At 32.7% G+C, this 24,185-nt stretch overlaps 1 protein-coding gene across 1 annotated transcript; it reads right to left on the bottom strand.

Annotated features, from left to right (window-relative positions):
- Positions 1-21,622: 21,622 nt before the first annotated feature.
- On the bottom strand, positions 21,623-24,180 carry LOC114186196 (F-box/FBD/LRR-repeat protein At3g14710-like). The gene is made up of 4 exons (XM_028074237.2): positions 24,030-24,180; positions 22,883-23,840; positions 22,274-22,417; positions 21,623-22,185 (listed from the first exon to the last, which is right to left on the bottom strand). The coding sequence occupies exons 2-4, from the start codon at positions 23,837-23,839 to the stop codon at positions 21,895-21,897; spliced, it is 1,392 nt and encodes a 463-aa protein (XP_027930038.2). The 5' UTR covers position 23,840; positions 24,030-24,180; the 3' UTR covers positions 21,623-21,894.
- Positions 24,181-24,185: the final 5 nt, after the last annotated feature.

The raw sequence follows: 24,185 nt of genomic DNA, 5'->3' as shown, positions 1-24,185 counted from the left end.
ACCCGCCAGGCGGTCTGGAAGCTGTGGCGCCTAGCGGTACGTGTCCCCCGCTAGGCGATTTAGATGCTGTAAGCCCTAGTTGTTGGACTTCGCAGGGTGTTCTACAAGGCTTCTGGTAGTGCTTTAGAGGTGAGGTTGCTGGAGTTCCTTGAGTTGTGGCTCGGAACGTATCCCTTGAGTTGTGGCTCGGGATAGGGGTTAAGCACGTGGTATTCCTTGAGTTGTGGCTCGGAATAGCATCTCTTGAGTTGTGGCTCGGGATGGCGGATGAACACGAGAAACCCTTGAGTTGTGGCTCGGGTTGGCAAGTGTTGCCGGTATGAGTGTGCTGGTTGTGGCCAGTACGGATGGGTCCAGATAGATTGCCCTCCTCAATTATTGGCTGACGAGTTTGGTAGTCTTGGGACGATACGGACTTTGTTCGTATGTGGGAACTCTACCTGGCGTTGCGGTGTATGATCCGTAGCATGTATTCCCGCACGTGCTCTGTCGGTTGTGGCCGATAGGTATGGCAGCAAGTCACCTTGAAGTAATTAGCAGACGAAGTAGAACACGAATAAACGTATTGGAGATTGAATTGAGAGAATAGAAATATTGGTCAATGTGGGAAGTTAATTTAAGTGATGATGTGTTTATGAATACTGATTTATATATATGTGTAATAGCTTTGTATATATATATATATATATATATATATATATATATATATATATATATATATATATATATATATATATATATATGTGCTTTATCTGCTAAGCTCACCCTATCTGCGTGTGTGTGGCGATGATCGTGTACGCGGTACACGGGAGCAGATGCTGGTGATGCAGGTGGCTCAGGTGCAGCTTAGGAGCGGAGAGGGGATTGATCTGGGGAAACTTTTACTTGTAATACTTTGTTTTGGAAATATTTGTAAACCCGGATGGGTGACTTAATAACGTTGGATTTTATTATATGATGGACGTTCTAAGATTTTATCAGCAATTAATAAAGCTTTAAATTTTCCCGCGTTTTGGGAAAATGAGGTATTATTAAATATGTTGTATTATTTATTCCAATTATTTATTTATAAATTAGTAATATCCTGACGGGATGTTACAGTTCTCTTGCCTCAATGCCTCCATTTCATCAGCGTTGCGTTTCTTCAAATCTGCGAGTTCTTGTTGCATCTTTGCTTGGCCGTCTAGGATGGCGGCCAGATCAGGGGTGATGCCAGGAGGTCCAGAGGGACCAGCATCCGCTTGCTTGTTCACTCCAGCCTTGCTACGGGTGGAAACCATCTTCAGAGAACAACGGGTACTGAAGGTGTTCGTCTCGTGCCCCACGGTGGGCGCCAATTGTTCCTGCAGAAGACAAATAAGATGTGTTAGGCACAAGTGTCACCTTACCATGTAGTCCGCTATCTCTTCAGTTGGTCTCTCCCCGGTTGATACATGTCAGCTTGAACCTAGGAGGGGTTACCTGTAGAAGAGTCTCCGAAGCTCAAGTAAGTTAAAGCTCTCAGAAAGTCAAATTGGTGATTAATGAATGCGTACCTTTAATTCGTTTACCTAATGGGCCAGGCCTTGGTTTGGGCCCTAGCCTGGGTTATGAGTGGGCTTGGGCCCTAACCCAGGCCCCCAAGGTCCATCGAACGCGGGACCTCCATTTTACTAAGTCTTCGAGGGCGGTCTGATCCGTTTATTTCTTGGCTTGTCAAATGTCGTCCTTGGTCGTGTACTATCCGTGTTGGCCATTTTGTTGTTACTAGCCTTTGTTCATTTAAATTCGAGACCATGGCGGCCCAGGTCGTGTACTTGGGTTGTCTCTGGCATGTTCGTGAGGTTTATCATTTATACGGTTAAATTGACCAAGTCCGATATAAGTTAGACTTACTCGGCCTAGGCTGAATACTTGACTGCCTTGATGTATTTTTTACTTATTTGATTGAGTTCGGTTAGGTGTGGTACAATTATTATTTTATTTACTATTACTATTAATATTTTATTATTATTATTATTATTATTATTTTTACTATTATTATTAGAATGATTATTTTATTATTATTATTATTATTTATATATTATTATTATTAGTTATTACTATTTTATTATTTTTATTATTATTATTATTATTATTTTGTTTTACAATTATTATTAATATTTTATTTTATTATTATTATTACTTTATTATTATTATTATTATTATTATTCCTATTATTATTATTTTTATTTTATTTTATTTTATTTTACTATTATTTTATTATTATCATTTTTTTTATTTATGATTTTATTATCATTATTATTGTTTTATTATTAGTGCTTTATTTTGTTATTATTATTAACTTTTCTATTATTGTTTTAACTTATTAGTATTATTGTTCTATTATTATTGTTTCATTTTATTTTATTTTATTATTGTTTTCATTATTATTATTATTGTTTTGTTTTATTTTTATTTTTATTATTATTAGTGTTGTTGTTGTGAGTTTTATTATTATCATTATTATTGTTTTATTGCCCAAGCGATATTTTGGGGCAATAGTTGTGTATTATTCCTACTTTTGTATATTGTTTGGTTGTTCAGCATTATGTTGGACTATGATCCAATCATGTGATTATGACTGGATAAGCATATTTCATGTTATGGATTGTATGTATAGTGTTTGGGGTTCTTTGGAACTTGCTTCAAAGTGCCAAAAATCAGTAGTAGTGATGCTACTGGTGTGGCGCCTAGCGGCTTGGGATGTGCTACTAGGTGATAAAGGAAAACTAGAAAAGCTTGGAACGCATGGCTCCTGGCGAAAAATGTGATCCCGCCAAGCGGAAAAGATCTGGTAGAGGCTCTAGAAAGCGCATGGCGCCTGGCGGTGAGGAGTGTCCCGCCAAGCGATAACTGCAGGCATGGGCATCAGAAGCGCGTTTGCGCCTAGCAGTACGCATCCCTCGCCAAGCGGTCTGGAAGTGGAAGCGCCTGGCGCTAAGTGACCTGCGCCAAGCGATTCTTGCTGCAACAACATTGGGTTGATCGCTTTATGTGCGTGTTCTACAAGGCTTCTATGACACCTCAAAGGTTGGCTTGCTGGTGTTCCTTGAGTTGTGGCTCGGAACGTATCCCTTGAGTTGAGCTCGGGATAAGGGTTAAGCATGTGGCATTCCTTGAGTTAAGCTCAGAATGGCATCCCTTGAGTTGAGCTCGGGATGGTGGATGAACACGAGGAACTCTTGAGTTGAGCTCGGGTTGGCGAGTGTTACAGGTGAGAGTGTGTTGGTTGTGGCTAGTACGGATGGGTCCAGATAGATTGCCCTCCTCAGTAATTGGCCGACGAGTTTGGTAGTCTTGAGACGTTATGAACTATGTTTGTATTGGGAACTCCACATGGCGTTATGGTGTGTGATCCGTAGCATGGTTTTCGCACGTGCTCTATTGGTTGTAGCCAATAGGTATGGCAACAAGACATCTTGATGTAATTCCTAGAAGACGTAGAACACGGTTCACATGGTTGTGGCCATGTGGTGTGAAATCAAAGGATGGAAGTCCTTTATTGTGATCGAGTGATATATATAAATGTGTTATGTATGTATATGATTTATTCTGTTAGCTCACCCTATCTGCTTGTGTTTGGCGATGATCGTGTACGTGGTACACGAAAGCAGATGATGTTGCAGGTGGATCCAGTGAGGCTTGGCGACGGAGCAGAGATAGCTTGGGAGTTTTTCTGATTTATGGCTTTGAAATAAATTGTAAACACTATGGATGTTTTATATTATTTTGAGTTTTATAAATTATGGAATTTTGGACTATTCATAGATTTAATAAAGTTTTAAATTTCCCGCGTTTTTGGAAAATGATGCTTTAATAAATGAAGCTGCCATAATATTTCTTTACTTTTTATTTAAAATCCATAATTTCATGACGGGATGTTACAAATGCCATTGTTGAACTTTAGGTTGGCATAGAAGACCTTCACCAAGTCCGGATAGATCTTGCCCGAGAGGTCAAGTAAAGTCTTCAATTTTTTAGACTTGAGGTGTTGTTGGAGAGTCTCAAAGTTCTCTACCCTTAGCCTTGATAGACGCAACATTTTAGGGATAATGATTTGCTTCTTAGTTATCTCAATTAAGAAATTTTGGATCTTGTCTTCATACCCTTTGAACCAAGCTTCAGGTTTTCCGTGGTTCAAGGAAATGGGAGATGATGGAGTGGGTGGAGTGGAGTTCTCCTTATCAAATGGGGCATTCCTTTGTATACGAGGCATGGTGAATCTGGGTTTAGCTATTACTAGCAGAAATGAGTTCCAATGCGTGATGCTTATGCATGTATTTATAGAATCAGCATGTTGATTTTAATAATCAATCAATTAATTTGCACATATATTATGGATTCAATCCAGTACATGGAATCAAATCCAATTAAATGCACTGAAATGAATATCTAATCATAAAGCATGATGTTTCCCAGGCATTCTATGTGCTATCCACTCAAAATAGTTCACAATAGATGCATGCATATTGGAAATCATGCAATAAAAGTGCTTTATGGTCAATGCAATATAAAAATTTGGTTTTAGTTGATGCATTGGCTATTATTTACTACTACTACAGTGCAAACAAAGTCACTTGATGAGTAATTTGATTGGGTCAATCAATTGAATGCATTTCGAGTAGATCCAATCCAATATAAGTGAAATCAACACATAAAAATACAAAGTCAGTTGATTAAAGTTACACCAGGTCATACAAATTGAGTGCAGTGAGAGTTTTAAGTAAAATTTATGAGTTGATTTTTCAAATCTGACAAACTAAAAATTTCATATCACACGAAATTCATATTATGATAGTTTAAGTGAAATTTAAGTGTTGTTTTGTAAGAATTAGCAGATTAAAAAACGCACCAGATCATACATTATGTAGATTTTGATAGTTTAAATGAAATGTATGTGTTGATTTTCCAAATTCAATAGACTGAAATATTGGCAGTTCACATTTTATTCAAAATTTATCACTTTAAATGCAATAAGCACATGATATAATAAAATTAACAAACCAAAAAATAATTGACACGCATTCTTCATGTCCAGAACATCTAATTTAGTTCTAAGCTTGTTAAATCTACCACATGCAAGTGGTTTAATGAATAAGTCAGCCAATTGGTTTTCAATTTTCACAAACTTGATTTCAATGTGTTTAGTTTTTGAATTTTAAATTGGATTATTAGTTAGGTTGATTTCACTTGTATTATCACAATACAAAGGTACCTTCTCTAGCTTTACAACATAATCCATGGGTTGATGCTTTAGCCAAATTATTTGTGCACATCCATCTCCAACTGCAATGTATTCAGCTTTATTAGTAGAGAGTGCCACACTTATTTCTTGTTATTCCATGAGATTTTGCTTGATCCAAGCAAATGGCATGTTTCGCTTGTGCTTTTCCTATCCAATTTGCACCTTGCATAGACAGAATCTGAAAAACCACTAAGAGCAATGTTAGAATTACTAGGGTACCATAATCCAAACTTAGTTGTCTCTTTCAGATACTTGAGAATCCTTTTTGCAACTTTAAAGTGTGACTCCTTTAGATTAGATTGAAAGCTTGCACATAAGCATACACTAAATTGAATGTTTGGTCTACTTGCACTAAGATAGAGGAAAGAACCAATCAACCCTCTATGTTTGGTTGAATGAAGTGGGGCACAAGCACTTGTAGCCACAACTGCACCCTAGATTCACACAACTAGCAACCTTGACATTTCCTTGAGTAGATGGGACAACATTAGATTCCTTAGAAGGGCAAAGCAATAAAGGTTTCATGATTTGGAAGACAAAGCAATTTTTCCAAAAAGAAGGGTTGAGCTGCGACATGGGGAATTTGATGCCTTCAAAATTGAATTGTCCAACAGGCATTAAGAAAAATTGGCCACCCTAGATGACTATTTCAATGAACTTATAGTTAGTGAATTCTATATAAACACCTATCCTTTGAGGAGTTTTGACAAAGGAAGGTTTTCTTGGATAAAAGGGAGAAGAATCAACTATGACCATGATACCATCAAGCGATATCTCCGCATCAATTTGGAGATGTGAGAGGAAGAAATGGTAGAATTTATCACCATGATGAAGGAGGTGATTGCCTGGAAAAATATTTAAACTAGAGAGAAGTGGTAAAGGTCAAAGACTAAGCAAGAGAATCATAACAACATTGACTAGTCCCATTTCTCTACCCCAACATCACTCCTAACCACATGCATGAATGGGAAAATACATTGGAAATCCTAGTGCCTAATTGGTAGACTATAAGTTTTGGGAGGTTCATAGTTGAAAATCAATAAGAATAAGTGTATCTGCCCTATAAGAAGAAAGGGCCAAATACTTAATTGAAAGTTAAGCGAAATCACCTTGAGAAGTTCATTCATTGGGTTTTGTCAATTTTCTTACTTCTATCAAAGCATGGAAAGGATCAAGGCATGTTCTTTGTTGAAAAATCCTTCCTATAATTGAATTTGAATATGCTTTTTGAACCTTGGCCTTACAAACACACCCTAACCCATAAAAGCATATGTATCCCTTCTTTTCTCCTTGATAGGGAGAATAAACATAGTATGTGTGTTATATAGAGGCAAATTATTAAAATTGTGTGGAGAAAGTACTTAACAATAGAGAAATATAGAGGACTAAGGTGAATAGATCTGATACAATCAAAAAGAGAAAAAGAAAACAAAAACATGATAGAAAAATGTATCGAAACTAGGTTAGTAGAAAAAGGAATGCATAAAAGTGCAGTAAACTAAATTGAACTAGACAAGATGAAGTCTCATGATATGGACATATTATTGAAATCTTTTTTATCAATGAGTCTTTCTCATCTTGAAAAACCAAGTTCCTTCATTCCCAATGATAACGTCCATTTTTACCTCTTTTTGTGTGTTTACCGTCATGAATAAATGAACTCTTTCCTAACTTTTATCTTGTTATATTCTCAAGTTTAATGTATTTTGTATTGTTTTGTGTTTTGGTTATTTTATGATTATTTTACCTTAATCTCTATTTTGAGTGTGTTAAATAAGTTAATAGGAAGCATTTGTGGTGGAGGAAACCAAGCAAGAACTCAAGGGAGCATGTTTTGGAAAGAAAAGATCAATTTGAAGTAAATACTAGAATGTTGGGCACCACTTGAATCACACCTAGTGCTTCAAATACAGAATGTTGTCAAACTGCACAAGACTGAGCGATGGAAAAGTGAGGTTGAGTACCCACAAGGCTGAGTAGTGAAAAGTGAGGCTGAGCAAGGATAAGTGTTGAAAAATGAGGTTGAGCGTCATTCAATTCGTAAAACTTGGCGTTGAGTGGTGCTAAGACAAGGTTGAACAGTGTGTTGTTGACATGTCAAAAAAAGGGTACTTAATCTTGATTCTCGCGAGGTTTTGGATTATTCCTCATTTTGCAGAATAGAGAAACACTTTTGGGTGCTTAGAGAGCTTCTTGGAGGTTACTAGGGGTGTTAGGAAGCTCTTCCTCTCCTCCTTGGGTCTTCTCCTCCATTCATGGTGGTTTTCCCCCTTTTGGGGTTGAAGAGGAAGATGGGTTGCAATTGGGAGATGGAGATGCGAATGGGAGGCCCAATTGGAGAATGGAGTGTCTACCAAGAACCTTGGGAGAGGGCTTGTATCTTCTCTCTAGTTTCCATTTATTCCTTATCTCTCCTATTTGTAAACCCCAGGTTCTCCACCATGGAGAGCTAACCCTATTTGTTGAGAATAGATGTAATGCATTGAATTCTTGTGTATTTTGTGATGTTAATCCATATGATTTTCCATTTTTATGTTACTATTTGATTTCCATGCTTAATGCTTGCTTTGCTTTGGCCACCCATGTATGATTGGTGGTTCTTGACGTGTTGAAAAATGTCTTTTGAACCTAGAACAGAAATTGAATACCTAATGGAGCTTGTATCTAGAGATAGAACATGGTTCATTAGTAATCTTAAGACTCTTGAACTTAATGCATGATTTCACTTGTTGAGGATTCAAGGAATTGGAACTTGATGATTTATCATAGGCTCAAAGTCACTAGGAATCGAAATTGAATAATCTTGTGAGTTGATTTTGACTTGAATATAGAATTTAGATGTTTGTGAATGCATGAGAATTAAGTGAATGAAATCTAGTCTTGACAATTGTAAATATTCTATGTTAAAGTTATGTTGCACACCAATTGTTTGATAAAATACCAAAAAGAGTTTCTTAGTGTTTTGTGAACTCTGTTGTCGAATTGAGTCATGAATTGTGAGAGTTCTCATGTGTTGCACAAGTCCTTGTGGAGAGAACGATATTTTTTACTTGTGACGTGCGATCGGTGCACTTACCGTTTTCCACTAACACCTAACCATGCTACAAGCCTGAAAGACCTTAGTGATCCATGTTGATTATCTATAGTTAGTGATTGAAAATGAGATACAAAACTAAGTAAAGGCTTGCATGGTTGTTAAGAGTTAAACACTTAAACATAGAAGTTCATTGGCCACAAATCAGATTGAAAATCATGAGTGAAATTCGTGCTGATGTTAAGACGGTAAACTAAAGTGCATTGTACTTAGATGAAACAATGTTGGAATTGGTTCTTTAACTAATCTATGCAGCTTGTATTTTTGCCTATTGAATTGCCCTACTTTTTTTGAAGGCAGACAAAGAGATAAGTTTGATGGAGTTGATAAGTGTCTAGAATACCTTAATTTTCATATGAATTTGAGACTTATAATGCATAGATTGTCTATATTTAGAAAGTAAATGAATTCTTGACCCCAACCAAGGATGGAGGCATATGTTTAAGAAGACTAAGCATGTTTAGGAAGGAAGTTCCCTAATCATTCATCCCTTTCATTGTTTTTCATTATGTTTTAATTTTCCTTAGTTGACTTGGCTGACTTAACCTTGGTTGACTTGTTGACCTTTGACTAAAGTTGACTAGTTAACTAGAGTTTACTTAACCTAAGTCAACATGTTAATCCTTGTTTATGTGTTTTGTAGATTTAATTAAGATTAAGTATGGTGGATGATGAGGCGCAGGCAAGGTGGAAAGTAGAGTTGACTTGGCACCTAGGTGGAGGAGAGAGGAAATCATAAAGTTAAAAGTATAAAGTAAGTGTACCTTTGTATCATTTGGTCTCCTTTGTCTTTAACACACTTTTGGACTTTTTCAAGACATATGAGACACATTTCCTGGTCTCCTTTAGAGTAATTATTAATCAAAGAAAACTAATTAGAACCATAAAACTAGGACTTAACTATAAATTCTTACCAAACTAGTTAACTAGGTAAGTGTAAATGAAAACTAGAGTTTGGATGCATCTTTTGATCTTTTCCTAGCTCTTTTAAGTTCAACACAAGTTTATTTTAATGTTCTCTAGCTTCTCCCACAGTTGTCATAGCCTTTGGAAATCAATTTCAAAAAAGTTAACCATTAGTCAACTCTTTGGTCAACTATTTGTTCAACTCTGCTTGAAAAAGTAAACTCTACATCATTGATGAGACTCTTGCTAGTTTGTACGTGCTAGCTGCATATTCTCACTGTTTCAGTGATGCCTTTGCATCTTTTAACTGCATTAGTATCACAAACTCAAGTTAGAGTTATTCATGCTACTTAAGCTACTTAACTAGGCTAGACTAAGCAACTCACTAAGCTATGTTTCGCTTAAGAACTTAAATAACACTAAATCTATTATATACTTATTCTAAACCTGAACTAAGACTCAACACAACTATTTAAATGCACATAGAAACAATCCTAATCCATATTAAACTATTTAAGCTAACTAAGAACACTATATACTCTATCCTAACCTATTCTAAAATATGAACTTCAACTAAATATATATTTTCAAGCTAAAATACTAGTTAACAATCTAAGACACTAAAATCTAAAGTAAAACTCTATAAACCTAAGCTATTCTAAGACCAATTCTAAGAATTACACCGAAAATACACTAAAATGGTAATTAAGCTAATTTTACAAAACTAACCTAAAATGCTCCTTAAACTAAATCTATGCTAAAACCTCTCATTTACCCACTTAATCCATCTAAAATAGTGCAAAAATTCAAGAAAAACTTTAAAGATAAAGGACTTATCACATCCCCACACTTGAACTATTGCACTCTTAGGCAAGATAAAAGGAAACACTCTCTAAACTTTCTAAAAAAAGAAAAGTAACTTTAAGAACAAACTTGCATATTTAACTCATTTTCCAAGCTAACTTTCAATCATAAAAAACAACTAGGGATGGCAACGGGGCGGGGCGGGGACGAGTTTCACTATCTCATACCCATTCCCGTAGAAAAAAATTCATTCACATCCCCATACCCAAACCCAACAGGTATCAAACTTTTGTCTCATCCACATCCCTACTGGATAATGGGTATAATCTTGTACCCATACCCATACCCGTTTTCTTACTACAATATTAATTTTAATTAATTTTTATAAGGAAACATAATATTATCAAACATAATTAATTTAATATTAGAAGGATGATTGTTTATTTCTTCGATATCAAATACTTTAAAATAAATTATAATTGTTTACATTTTAGATTATAATACCAAATAAAATTTCATAAGAACCAAAACATTTATTAAATTTGCAAATATTAATGAAACATAGTTGATAAAATATAATGGAGATGCGAATGAGTTTCATGACAAACCAAATAATTAAAAGAAATAAATAACAATAAGTATATATATATATATATGGTTACTTAATTAATTGTGAATATTTTAATAATTTAAACGAGGACGGGTATATGGCGGGGATATGTACATTCTCATACCCATCCCCATGCCCAATTGAAAAAGTCGGGGATTCCCCATACCCAAACCCATACCTAGTCAATGCAGGGATTCCCCGTCAAAACGGGGACGGGTTCGGGCAATACCCACGGGGACGAGTTTATTTGCCATCTCTAGAAACAACTCAAAGCAAAGACATTAAGTACAAAACAATCAAACTCAGTGGCAATGAATAGCTCCAACCTCACATATTAAGTTTGCATTCTTCACACAAGTGTATGGGCTCGTGTTTACTCTTACAATTCAATTAAATGAACATTCATATGAACTTGCTAAATTTCGAATCAATACCAATCAAAGTGGACATGAATTCAGGATCAATAGGCTTATATTGCTTTCCATGAGGCTAAGGTGGAGGTATGTGTAGAATTAAAATGTCTTTCTTAGCCAAGAAGGGAGGGGGTTGAATTGGCTGAGTACTTAAAAATTGTTCAATTAAATCTTGTAAAAACCCTTTCTGTTTGAATTCGATTGCCAACCAAATCAGAGTTTTCTTGTTGTAGGACCGTACATTTCAATCGATTGAAAAAAAAGAAACAGATTAATTTGTTCATGCAGTATGATTCAACAGATTAAAATGTAAAATCAACCCACTGAAATTCTGGAAAATTATGCAAAAACACAAAATACACTAAACTCCCTCAAACAACAAGCTTTATCATACAAAACTTATTCCAATTGATATACCAAACTAAGTTTTATCACCAAATTACCTAAAAGCATGCGTAAACCTTACAAAGATTGATTTAATGAGTTTTCTTGATATTTATAAGAAGAACAAGATAAGGGAGAGAGAATCCCACAATGATTTTTATACTAGTTCACTTAATATCTGAGCTACATCTAGTTTTTTAGAACAACCTGAGTCTAATCATGCACTATATCAAAAGAATTATAAAATTTCTCAAAGATTACACTTTTGAATAAAGCAAAAACACCAAGATTCTTGAATCCCACAAGAATATATACCCCTATATTGCAAGATCCCACTTGCACACCTGGAATCACACCACGAAACACCCAGAAGCACAAGAATAACCAAACCTTGGGGTGGCTCTCCCTAGCCAACCAAAATGTGTTCTTCTAGATTCAAAACCAAGCACAATTTGCTCCAAGATGCAAAGATCTTTAATCACGAGTTGCACACTGTGTAATTTAGAGAGAGAGTTTTCCAAATTTGTTTCACTATTTTTGCGCTTAGAAATCTCAAGTGTTACTCCACTCTTTGAAAAGCCAGCTAATATAGCCTGACCATAAGTGAATTCAACAGGTTGATTTCTCCGTACAATATGTTCATTTCACTTAACTTAAGTGAAATCAATCGATTGAATAACAGTTCAATTGATTAAATACATTCATACTATGAATATATGCAACAAGCCTTTTAACCTATTAAAACCATTTTTAACATATTGAAAAGGATAATCAGAAGACAACAAGACATCTACATTATGTCATATACTTTACGAATAGAGTCCAATCTTCAAGCTTTGTGATCTTCATGTTAATTCTAGATTCAACAGACCTCAAGCTTGATCAACAATGAATCACTTCAATTCTTCATCAATCACACATGATGTCATGCACTTGCTTCATGAAATCCATGCACTAAGGTCACTTCTGCTAACAGTATGGTATGTGGAAGGGAGCAATGCTTACATCCTAGAAAAGTGAAGTGAATATAGGTGGATTTATGTGAGTTCAAGTGCAAGACATAATCTGGCCAATGACTTTCTATTTCAACACTTTTTACTCACATTTATTTGTCTTTGTTTCCCTATTTTTTCATCTTTCTTTTTTCTTTTCTTTTTCACCATATTTTTCATTTTTGTTCTTGCTTTTTCACATATTTTGCACTCATTCACAAGTTGTTTTAGTCATTATTTCACTTACATATGCCTCTCAAACATCACATCCCCACACTTGAACTCAATATCATCCCACAACTCAACCTACTTCACTTTACATCTCTAGGATAGGGTAGAGACATGGTTTTTTAGGATAAGGCTGTTGTCAAGGTAAAACTCTCAAGAAAAGGTCATATTAAGCTCAAATTTTTTGTGCAATAGTGATTTTTCAGTGTAGGCTATATTTGGTAAGTGACTTGATTCAAAATGGCCAAAATCACATCTAGAATGCACATCCCCTGATCAATTATGTAGAGAAATCGTACAAGGCCTAAAATGCCACTTTCATGAATGCACACACAAGAAGGAATTCAAGTTTAAAACTTGCCAAGTTCAATTGTGTTAAAAATGCTCATGCAACTCATTTATCATGCAAAAATCACTTAAATCAATGTATTGGACTTGTGCAACATGATTAAAAATCTATTCACTCGAACTAAACATTTTATCCATCATTTATAATTTAGAGATTAAACTAGAAAAGTGCGAAATGTGCAAATTTTTTAAACATTAGTAAGAACATAATTAAGTCCTATTCAACGAGTTTAAACTATCTAAAGAAACATAAGGATCAACTCAAAACATGAATTCTACAAGAAACTAAGAATTTCACTACTCAAAACTTACAAAAGCACTCTAAAACTAGGCTAAAACTAAAGACTACGCATAGACAATAAAGGAAACTATAAAGAAACTACATACACAATTTTTAAATGACTAGGAATAACCAAAAATTGACTTAAACATTGATTCCTAAGAAGACTTCTAAAATCCACTACCTAGAGCCCATATAGTCTACCAAACTAATCCAAAAGCATAGAATTGTACTAAACTAGCCTATAAAAATGTAAAACAACTATCCTAAAAAGTTTTTAATGACAAAATCTAAGAAACAACTCAAATTACAAAATCTAGCTAAAACTCAAAATATAGCTACCTAAAACCTAAAACTAGCACTAGAATAGGCTAAAAATTGTGAAATATGACAAATGCACTAGAATGAAAATTAAAATTGCTTTCTAACAACCTAAACAACATTAGAATGATACAAGCAATGTAGAAAACAACTTAAAACTCACGGCTAATTGAAAACTCAAAATTTTTCCTATTAAAAACCTAAAATTTTACTTACAATGAACTCTAGTACCTAGCATCATGTCGTACAAAGGAAAGATAAATACCTAAGATAACTAAATAGTAAACTAAGCTCCTAAGAAAATTCTAAATGATGAAAAAATGCTAAAATCTAATATAACTAGCACAAAAAACCAGAATTGTAAAATTTCACTATTCAACCATAGAAAATTGCAAAATTACACTATTCAACCCTGGCAAATACATCCTAAACAAGCTTAAAAACTAAAATTTCACTAAAATACTAATAGAAACAATTAAGCAACTATCTAGAAAACTTCTAATTAGTATATGAAAGATAAAAACTAAACAAAAAGTCAGAAATAACAAAAAAAAAATTATATATGCTGACCCAAAATTTCACTATTTGATAGCAAAAATAGGCATAAAAACAAGTTAATCTTAAAACTAGTTCCTACAAGTTTCAAACAACAAAATATTAGAATTGAAAGCAACTACCAAAAATTATGCATAGCTTAAAAATCATCCTATATGCTACTCTATACACTACTCTAGAACACTATTAAATCATGCAAAACAAAACTACAGATTTTTTATGCCCTATATTATACCACAATCACACAATTCTAATATATCAACCTAAACTATTAAAGCTTTTACTTACAGAACAAAACTGGAAAAAAACATAGAAATCACTAAATGTTCATGAAACTGAAATTAGAACAGAAACTGAAATGAACAACTCCTAAAATTGTTGGACAAAATAAAAGAGTTAAGGTAAGGAATATAGAAGCAAGGTAGAGATGCAGTTGTGACAAAATACTTTTGACTAAGTTTCACTGGTAGACCTGCAACAAAACACTTAAAACAGAATAAAGAACTCAAACTATTTAAAACAACAAAGAATATAAAAGAAACTAACTAAACAGAATTAAAAGTACAAAAGAAAGTTAAAATCTAATCTAGAATAATGAAAAAGAAAAAGAAACTACACTACTATTAAAACTACCAACAAACTAGCCCAATTTAGATTGGCCAAAAATCAAAATTGATACATTTTAATTTTATGTAAAATACATTATTTTCTACTTTATTGTTTTCTATGTTATAGTCACTAACTAGACTAAGTAAAGAAAATACTAAATTAATACTAATATATTTACAAACAAGCAATTTGAATTCACTCTTCAACTTTGAAGCTTTAAGCTCAACCATTTGGTCCAATAGTTCCATACTAAAACTAAACTCAACATCGACAGCTTTAGCTAAATCTCCTGCATGATCATTAAATTCAAATTTTTCAACAAGGTGTAACTCAGCAACATCAATAATAAAATCGGCATTATTATCAACAAAATAAAAATCAGCAACCTTCACTTTGAAATCATCAAACACTTCATAATTGTCATGCATAAATTCAAATTCATCAATAAAACATGCATTCAAATATGAACCAATATCAACTATACAAATTGCAGGTATTTTCAAATGGTCAATTGTTACTTTAAAATCATGAGCCTTAAATTGACCATAATCAAAGGTTGAATCAAAATCTCTAAAGGCTCAACATGAACATGAAAAAAAAAAACATTTAAACCAAGTTCAAGATCATATATTTTAGCCCGAAATTCCATTTCAAAATATTGCAACACCAAATAATCAATAATAACTTCACTAGATTTTTCAATATGATCAGTCACGGTTATGACTCCAATGTGCTCTACAGGTTCATTTAATTCAGCAACTGCGAAATCATTTTCAGCATGAGGTTCAATTTTTAAATCATAATCAGAAATCATCACAGTATTGGAATTAGTCTTAACAGTATTTAAATCAAAATTTGAAGTAGTGAAATGTGAATCGTAGTACATATTAACAACATGGGTTAGATTTTCAGCAACATGAAACCTATGGGTTGCATTTACAACTAGTGGTGCTTCATTACTTGTCTCCTTCTCCACTAGCTCCTTCATTACTTGTCTCCATCTCCACTAGCTCCCCGACAACAACATCATTTAATAAACTCTTTTGTCGTTAAGAATTTAATCAAAATTAATTTCCTCCCTTTTCATAGTATAGTTAGAAAACCAAATATCAATCTAGGAAATGCAAGTTTGTTTTTGAATGATTATGAGTGTGGTAATTTGTAAAATGGAGGAAATCTAACTATATCACTCTAAACAAAATAAATCAATCTAAAAAGAGAACAAATATGTTAACAAAACCTAAAAACTAAAAAATGCATGATGGTGCTCATGTATGGAGATATAGGACAGGTTCGCATATAAGAATGGAATGGTTGAATGAACAAATTGATAATGCAAAACAATTATAATTCACATCAATGGACTATAGAAACTAGAATGGACCAAAACGATGGAGTAAAAACCCTTATTCAAACATCTGAATACCTAATTAACGAACTTAACTACCGCGAGCAATTAGCTTCCTAAGTTGAATTAACTACAAAATTAACACACTGAAACTTCAAACAAGTAACACAAACTATGACAAAAACATTAGAACCCAAGAACACATCTCATTAACTTCTAAAACTTGAAATTAAAATCGGAAACAGATGGAAAAATGGTTTGAATGTTCTTCGCTGTTTTGCTCAATTAAATGATTCTTGTTTACTCTAATCAAAAGATATTTTAAGTATGTAGATGATTGTTCATCATCTGAGATTCAATTTATTTCCAAATTGAATTCAGTGTTGTGATGAGTTAACAAGGATCAATTAACCAAGTTCAATAAGCAAAGTTCGATATTAACAAAAAAAGAGAAATGCAAGAAGAATAATCGATGGAAATGAGTGAAAACACGAATTCATTGAATATGCACATGCTTACAACAATTTGATTCAGTGAAAATGGATGAAATCTTATATAGATTGAAGATCCTTCGGTCTATTGTGCGATCAATGACACAAAAATGCTCCAAGTGAAGAGAAAAATGGGAATGCGAGAGAGTTTGTGTTCTCTGAGGCGTGGTGGTGCGGAATGGAGTGAACTTTTAGTAAATCTATATACTATAAAATACTAACCTATTCGAAAATATGAACTTCTGCTATATCTATCTATTCAAGCTAGATACTAGTTAACAATATAAGACACTAAAATATAAACTAAAACTCTATAAACCAAAGCTATATTCTAAGACTTATACCGAAAATACACTAAAATGGTCTAATTAAGATAAATTAACAACACTAACCTAAAATCTTCTTAAACTAAATCTAGGTTAAAAACTCTCATCTACCACCTTAAATCCACCTAAAACAATGTAAAAAAAAAAAAAAAAAAAAAAAAAAAAAAAAAAAACTTTAAAGATAAGGAACTTATCAGTATGGTATGTGCTTGATGTAACCAAATATGTCTAATGTGAGTAAAGTGGTAATCTAAAATATAGTCTTACACTATTTTTGAGGATGTTATATATCACATGTTTTTATATTATTTTATTTTATTTATGAGTAAAATAATTTTATTTTTTATTTAATAATTTTTAAAATAAAAATGTGACAATTGTACGTGTAGTTTAATATAATATGTACTTATAACTTGTTAATAAGTTACAACTAAAAATCAAAATAATATCTAAAATGATCAAATTATTTTAAAAGAATTACTACTAACACGTTTTACAAACTTATGCCATAATATCCTTCGAATCACCATACATAAATCTCATTATTTATCCGTTGTTCAATAAAATTGATTTGATTTTTTTGTTACTACTTTGAAAGAGATGTAATAATCTTGTATAAGAAGTTTTATTTGTTTGTGAAAACTTAAATATGTTTAATGAAATTATTTTATTGAAATAGTTATAATTAAAAAATACTTAAGAAGGAATTCATTTAAAGAAAAAGTTGTTGAAAGTTCAATATTGAATATAAATACAAGAACAAAAAGTGTAAGTGGTATTATCATTATAATGTTGTAATAAGATATTCAAGTAAAATCTAAAATGAGTGTCTATGCACAGTATTTTCCTCGTTGATAAAAAAATTATAAAAACTCCAATTCATTTATCTCCTAATTCTTAGTTGAAAATATTTTTTCTTTTCATTAACAAAAGTGATTTAGCAAACTTTATCATATTTTCCTTTTCATACATTTCAAAAAAAAAAAATCGCTATTTTCTATAAAATATTATTAATTTTCTATAATTTTTATGTTAAGAAAAAAGTATTTCTTCGTATTTTTATTTTATTTTAAGGAGACAGTTATTTATCTGTTTTTTCTCGATATATATATATATATATATATATATATATATATATATATATATATATATATATATATTAATATTACAAACATTTACAAAGACTCAAAACAGAAAGTGCATTAGCATCGGGGCTAGAAAGCAACTAGGTAGGAACGCAAGAATAGAGAGATAGTAGTTAAATGTAGTTTAGATTATAATTATTTATATATGTAGTTTTAATTAATTAATTAAATTCAACTTGATATAGTAGTTAAAGATCACCACTTACATTTTTGTGGGAAACATTCATAGGTCAATTGAATTTGATTTCTCAATGTACAAAATCTTATCCGATCAACAATCATTATAATATTGGGAAAAAAAGTTCCTACCTTAATGGGTTAGAAGAAATATATATTAGAGAATTAGTGAATAAGTTATTCAACGATTATAAAATATCTAATTTGTAAAGCTTTTGTCATGATGAGATCATGGAGAAGGTCATATTTTTTCTATTATAGACACTTTACCTAACTTTGCACTTTCAAATTTTAATGAAAAATAAAGTATTTATAACATTTTTTTATGGGTACCTATATATTAAATAATTTTGTTTTCTTAAATGAACTATTTATTATATTTTTATATTTTGTATCTACCATATCTATATTTACATTATTATTACTAACATACACATCGATATTGTCGCGCTTGTGTGTACGCATTTTTTAAATATACGTGATATTATATTATTAGGTGATAATGATGTAATGTTATTAAGTTAATATATCAAATAAAATTATGTTTATTAAAAATAAAGTGAAATGTATCAAAAAAAGATGAGAGAACAACTATTGATAAATAGAGAAAAAAGGAAAAGCAAAGATAGACGATTCTATAAAAAAGTTTGTAAAAATAACGGTTAATTTTCAAAAACTTAATAAATAATTATATTTTAAAGGGTAAAATTGGTATTTTAAAATGTAAAAAAAAAAAAAGAGAATCTTATTTAAATATTGTTATAAATTATTATTATTATTATTTGGCAGGTCCAAAATATTCGATTAATAAAAGATTCAAAAGGAATGTTAAGAAGTGTTTTACTACTAATTGGTTTTAAAGCAACTATATCTTCTTTTTGTTGGTAATGCTTAAAATTCATTGATAAATCAAAATTTATGACAACCTACCAATGACCAAAAATATTTTAATAATAACAACGAAAAAATTTGTCAGTATCATTTGTCAATAATTACCAACAAAAAATTCCCTAGTAATTGTTGACGAAAAAATCCGTCTGTAAGCATCGTGATTTGGTTCATCTTCTTTCTCCTCCCTCCTTCTTCTTCCTTTATTTTTTTATTTTGACCAGTTTTGCATCCAACAAAACGATGTCAGCCCCCTTCTAACCACCATTCAATTTAGTTCAAACTTCATCTTCCAAACCCAAAAACCATTTTCCAACCCCAATCCAGAAAAATCAACACATTACAAAGGGACAATCCCATATTCACTCCAATTGACCAGAACTCCACCTTGCTAACACCCCATGAATTCATTGTAGAGGGAGGAGGAAGTAGTGTCACTGGTGTCAGCAGTAACATCAACGACATCTCCGATGAGGACCTTGGTAGGTGAAGATGCACAATGTCGAGATGTGGTTACAATCTTAAGGTCTCGTGTGTGGGAAAGAGGAGCAAAGGAGGAGACGTCTCAATGACATCGACAAAGGCTACGTTGGTCAAAGGCGACGTTGTCAATGTCTTGACATGACAAGACAAGCGCTATCGTATATGGACAAGGCACTTCACAGGTTGGACAAACCCTTGTGTTACTTTTTATGTTGGAGAAGAGAACATTAGGTTAGGGCTATTGGATGGGAAATTTTCTGCTCTTTTTACCGACAGACGAATTTGTGGTAATAACCACTTTAAATTACCGATAGATTTTATTGATGGATTTTTCCATCGATAAATAAAATATGTATTATCGACGAATTTACTGATAGATTTACTAACGAAAATAAATTTGTCGATAAATTCCATTAATAATTAAAATTTTAAAATTTGTTGATAATTCAAATTTATCGACAAATTTATTTTCATTAGTAAAATTTTGACAATAATTCTATAAATTTTTGTAGTGTTGACCAAAAGGTAGTGTTTTGTACTAGCTGAAATTAATTGGACTTTGTCAATAGAAAGGAAACCTCACTGTATTGTTAAGGTAAAAGAAAATACACCTTCAATCTGACTTAGCATGCCTAAGTTTGAAGAAACGATTTTTAAAGCCTTTTATAGGATTCAATGTATACGAAAAAAAAAGGACCATATTGGTAACTTTCACGTAAATCCATCTAACTTCTTGACCGTGTTTTAGTTGATAAAAATACATAAACTTATCAGTTGTGTGTGTTATATCTAAATGTTCACATAGAGTTTGAAAAGTTTATAGGAAAGTTCAGCTATTAGAATGTAACTGACTCGACACTACTCAGATTATGACGAGGAGGTTACATTCGAAAATAGACATAATAAACAAAACATTAAAGTCTTTAAACATATATTTATATACAAATGTAAATTCGACATAATCTAGGAAAGGTTTTTGGTAGACTATCACTTGAGTTACATGCCACATCCTCTAAATGTTCAATATTTTTTCAGAGCAAATATTAAAACAAGAAATAAAATCCTCTACTGATGAGGTGGACAAGCAGTCAGAAGTATAACTTGCTACCTTCTTATGGATCCGAAAGTACTCGAGATCCCATAAATTCATAAGTACTCGGGATGAATAATTGATGGAAGAGAATGCTATACCACAATATTAGTCCCCTCTGAAACCACTCAAAGTCTTTAAATAACACGTTATTTACATGCTCTTGAACTCTTTCGTCTAACTACTTCAATAGCCTATATTGGCGGGCAATCTTTTGTGGTACACCTTATAATAAGATTCTATTTAGCCTTTTGTTGAATGGCGAATTCAGGTGGGTAGTGTGAAATGAAGAGATCAAATATGAGAGAATTGTGAAAACTAAGAAGAGGAATGGTGAGCTATGTTGCCTGGATACGGATACGACACAGACACAGATACGGAGATATGGTTAAATTGAAAAAACTTAGGACACGGGACACGATGTTTATATACATGTTAAGTTTGAAACTATCAACTAACACATTACCAACTAACACAAAAATGAATCCAATCTATCTATCTAATATCCAATATGCCAAAAGTAGTGATAGAATAAGATTTGTTCCTTATTTTAATCATCAAAATCATGTCAAAGATAAAAAAAATATCTTTCAGATTGGACATAATGTGTCCTACAAGTATCATACGAGTGTTGGTGTCCGATACGTGTCGGACATGGGACACGCCATTTATGAGGCGTGTCAGAGCATCATAGATGGTGAGGGAATAGTCACATCATCCCTGCTTATTTTTATTTATTTTATCAAAGAAATCAAGGGTTTTCATTAGAAATAAGGGTTTGCTATGCTTAAGAAATTTCGTCTTCATTGTTTTTATTTAATTTAAACAAATTTGTAATCCAAGTGACAAAATTGGAATCAAATCGAAGGTGAATAAAACTGAATTCCTTTGTCCCTTTAGAATCAATAATTGATTTTGATACAAGAGATTCCTGTTGTATTATTATTTATAACTATATACTGCATTTGCCATACCACTCACTTTTTTTCTTCTTCGAAGAAACCAATAGTTATTATCATTTAGTTCTGATAAAAAAGAATCAACATTTAACATTAAATGTTAAATGCACATGATAAATCTTGAATATCTTTATCCCATATAAACCAGTTCCACTCCAGCTATATATCAGTTGTGCATCAGAAACCATTGACTTGAGAAAATTGTATCATGAGAGAGCTTGAACACTTTGGTAAAGAGAGTATCTGTTCCTTAACTTTCTCCATATCAATATCTGAATACTGCAACCAGAAAGCAGTACAAATAGTCATTTCCTCCAAGATTGCTGCATTTGCCATCACAAATTTTACCAGAAGAAGCTCATGCTCACGCACATTAAACCCTTTGAACTGAAAAGCTTTGAGGCTAGACACAAAGCATTGAGGCACTGATGTAGAAGTCGAAGCATCTTTATTGAAGTCAAATACCCCCTGAAACATTTTTTATGTTTAACATGAGTAATCCATCATTTGTAAGATTTGAATTTCAGTGAACCAAAAGCAAGAGTTCAAAACTTACATTTTGTAAAACTAGAGTATCAAGCCTAGGAGAATTGTGGAGTATGTTCAACAGAGCTTCACCAGTAACTTCATTCAGTTGCAGATATGTCAATTTTCCGAAAGCTGGTAGACGGGTGAAAATATCAGCAGCATTCACTAAAACCTGCATATGACAAGGAAAAAATTGCTCAACATCAAATTCTCGGACAAAGCATCAATTTTTTTCTTTCCTCTATTTTCTAATGTAAGATTGACAAGGTTAAGAATATGCATGATTCAAACTAGGTATAGAATCCTGGCACGTAGAGTTTGAGAATACATTAAGATATCATGTCACACATTTCCACAAAGCAAAAACATGTTTAAATATATAATTGTACTAACAAACAAAATGTGTATAATATAATAAAAATGGAAATCTAATAAGTTTTTTAAGAATATATGCAAAAGGTTAGAAACTTGCACAGTGGTCTAACATGCAGTGTTGTCTTATCATGTCATGTTATATTTGACTATTGACGGTTGACAAAATTAGCTCATCATATTATACCAATTTTGAAAGGAAAATAACTATGTCAGTCTTATCTTTGCAAATTTCCAATTACATGTGATGAAAAACAAAGCATACCTTGTACAACAGTAATTTTAATCGTTCCACTTCACGGATCTGGGTAAGAATTTTTTGTAATTGAAACCGAAGTTTTCCCATATTTTCTTTTCTGTCTTCATCAATGACAATCACTACAGAAGCATTTTGAACTGATGATGGATTTGAAAGAATGATTTCCTTCTCAAGATCACCCTCGTAAGAGAAATCTGTCAGATGGGGAGAGAAAATCTTGATGGAAGATTTGCATGGTTCATTCGATAGAGAGGTCCATACTGATATGGAAAACTTTTCAAGTAGAGGTGCTTGAATACAAAGATTCTGCTTAGTTGACCACTCACACCCTTTTGCTTCAAACACTTTGAGAAGTGGGAAACTAAGAATCAGATCTTTTGAATAAGTGGGGAATTCACTCACTAACTTGATCCCAGAAATGCTAAGAGTTTGAAGGTTTGGGAGACATGCAAAGGTTGGAATACTGAGACTACATGTCATTTGAAGAGCCAATTGTACAAGAGAGTTGCAACTAAAGAGAGAATGAGAAGGAAAGTGAACTTTATCAGCATACTGAATGTGAAGTTTCTGCACTCCTTTTTCCAATATAGAGGAGATCCATGCACTGACCATGGATGGTTCATAATGATAAGAAGTTAAACAAAGAGAGAAACTTTGAGTGCTTAAATTGCCAAGGTGAAGAAGCACTTTGTTCACAAAATATTCATATTGTTCCTTTTGCATCTTCTTCCCAGAAAAAGGCACACTGTCATTGAACTCTAGATTGGTGATGGATGTCCAAACATCAATCCACCCTTTTGATAACACACTGGTACGCACTGCCTCCATTGTTGGAAGGAAAGACAAGATGTGGCCAAGAATGCTTTCATGTATTTGGCTTATTATGTCTCTTTCTTCAACCTTTGCTTGCCATCTAGTAAACTCTCTTGCTATACCCTTCATAATTGCAGAACTTGAATCCATCCTGGTACACAAGTTGTGAAAATGTTAAGCAATTCACATTGGAATAACACAAAATCCCCATTGTATCATATACTATAGAGTCATAACATCAAGCATATACAATGCAACATTTCATTGGGAGACTAAAATGTTCAGTGCAAACTGAGAGAGTTAGGTTAAAGGAAACAAAGAACACCATCAAAATCTTTACCTTCGAAAAAAAATGTTTGCTGTAAAACCTTAAATATGTTAGAAAGAATGAAGATTTGGATTGTTAATGGTTCAAAGTGGATACATTTGTGTTGTATTTATAGTGTGTTGTATAAAACAGAGTAGATAAGAATGAGAATGGCACGTACACAGATTC

Source organism: Vigna unguiculata, chromosome 5 (assembly GCF_037176805.1).
Source record: "Vigna unguiculata cultivar grain cowpea cultivar isolate G323 ecotype 2 chromosome 5, ASM3717680v1, whole genome shotgun sequence".
Taxonomy (NCBI): Eukaryota; Viridiplantae; Streptophyta; class Magnoliopsida; order Fabales; family Fabaceae; genus Vigna; species Vigna unguiculata.
The sequence above is the reverse complement of the archived record's forward strand: the minus strand, read 5'-3'. Positions and strand labels throughout refer to the sequence as shown.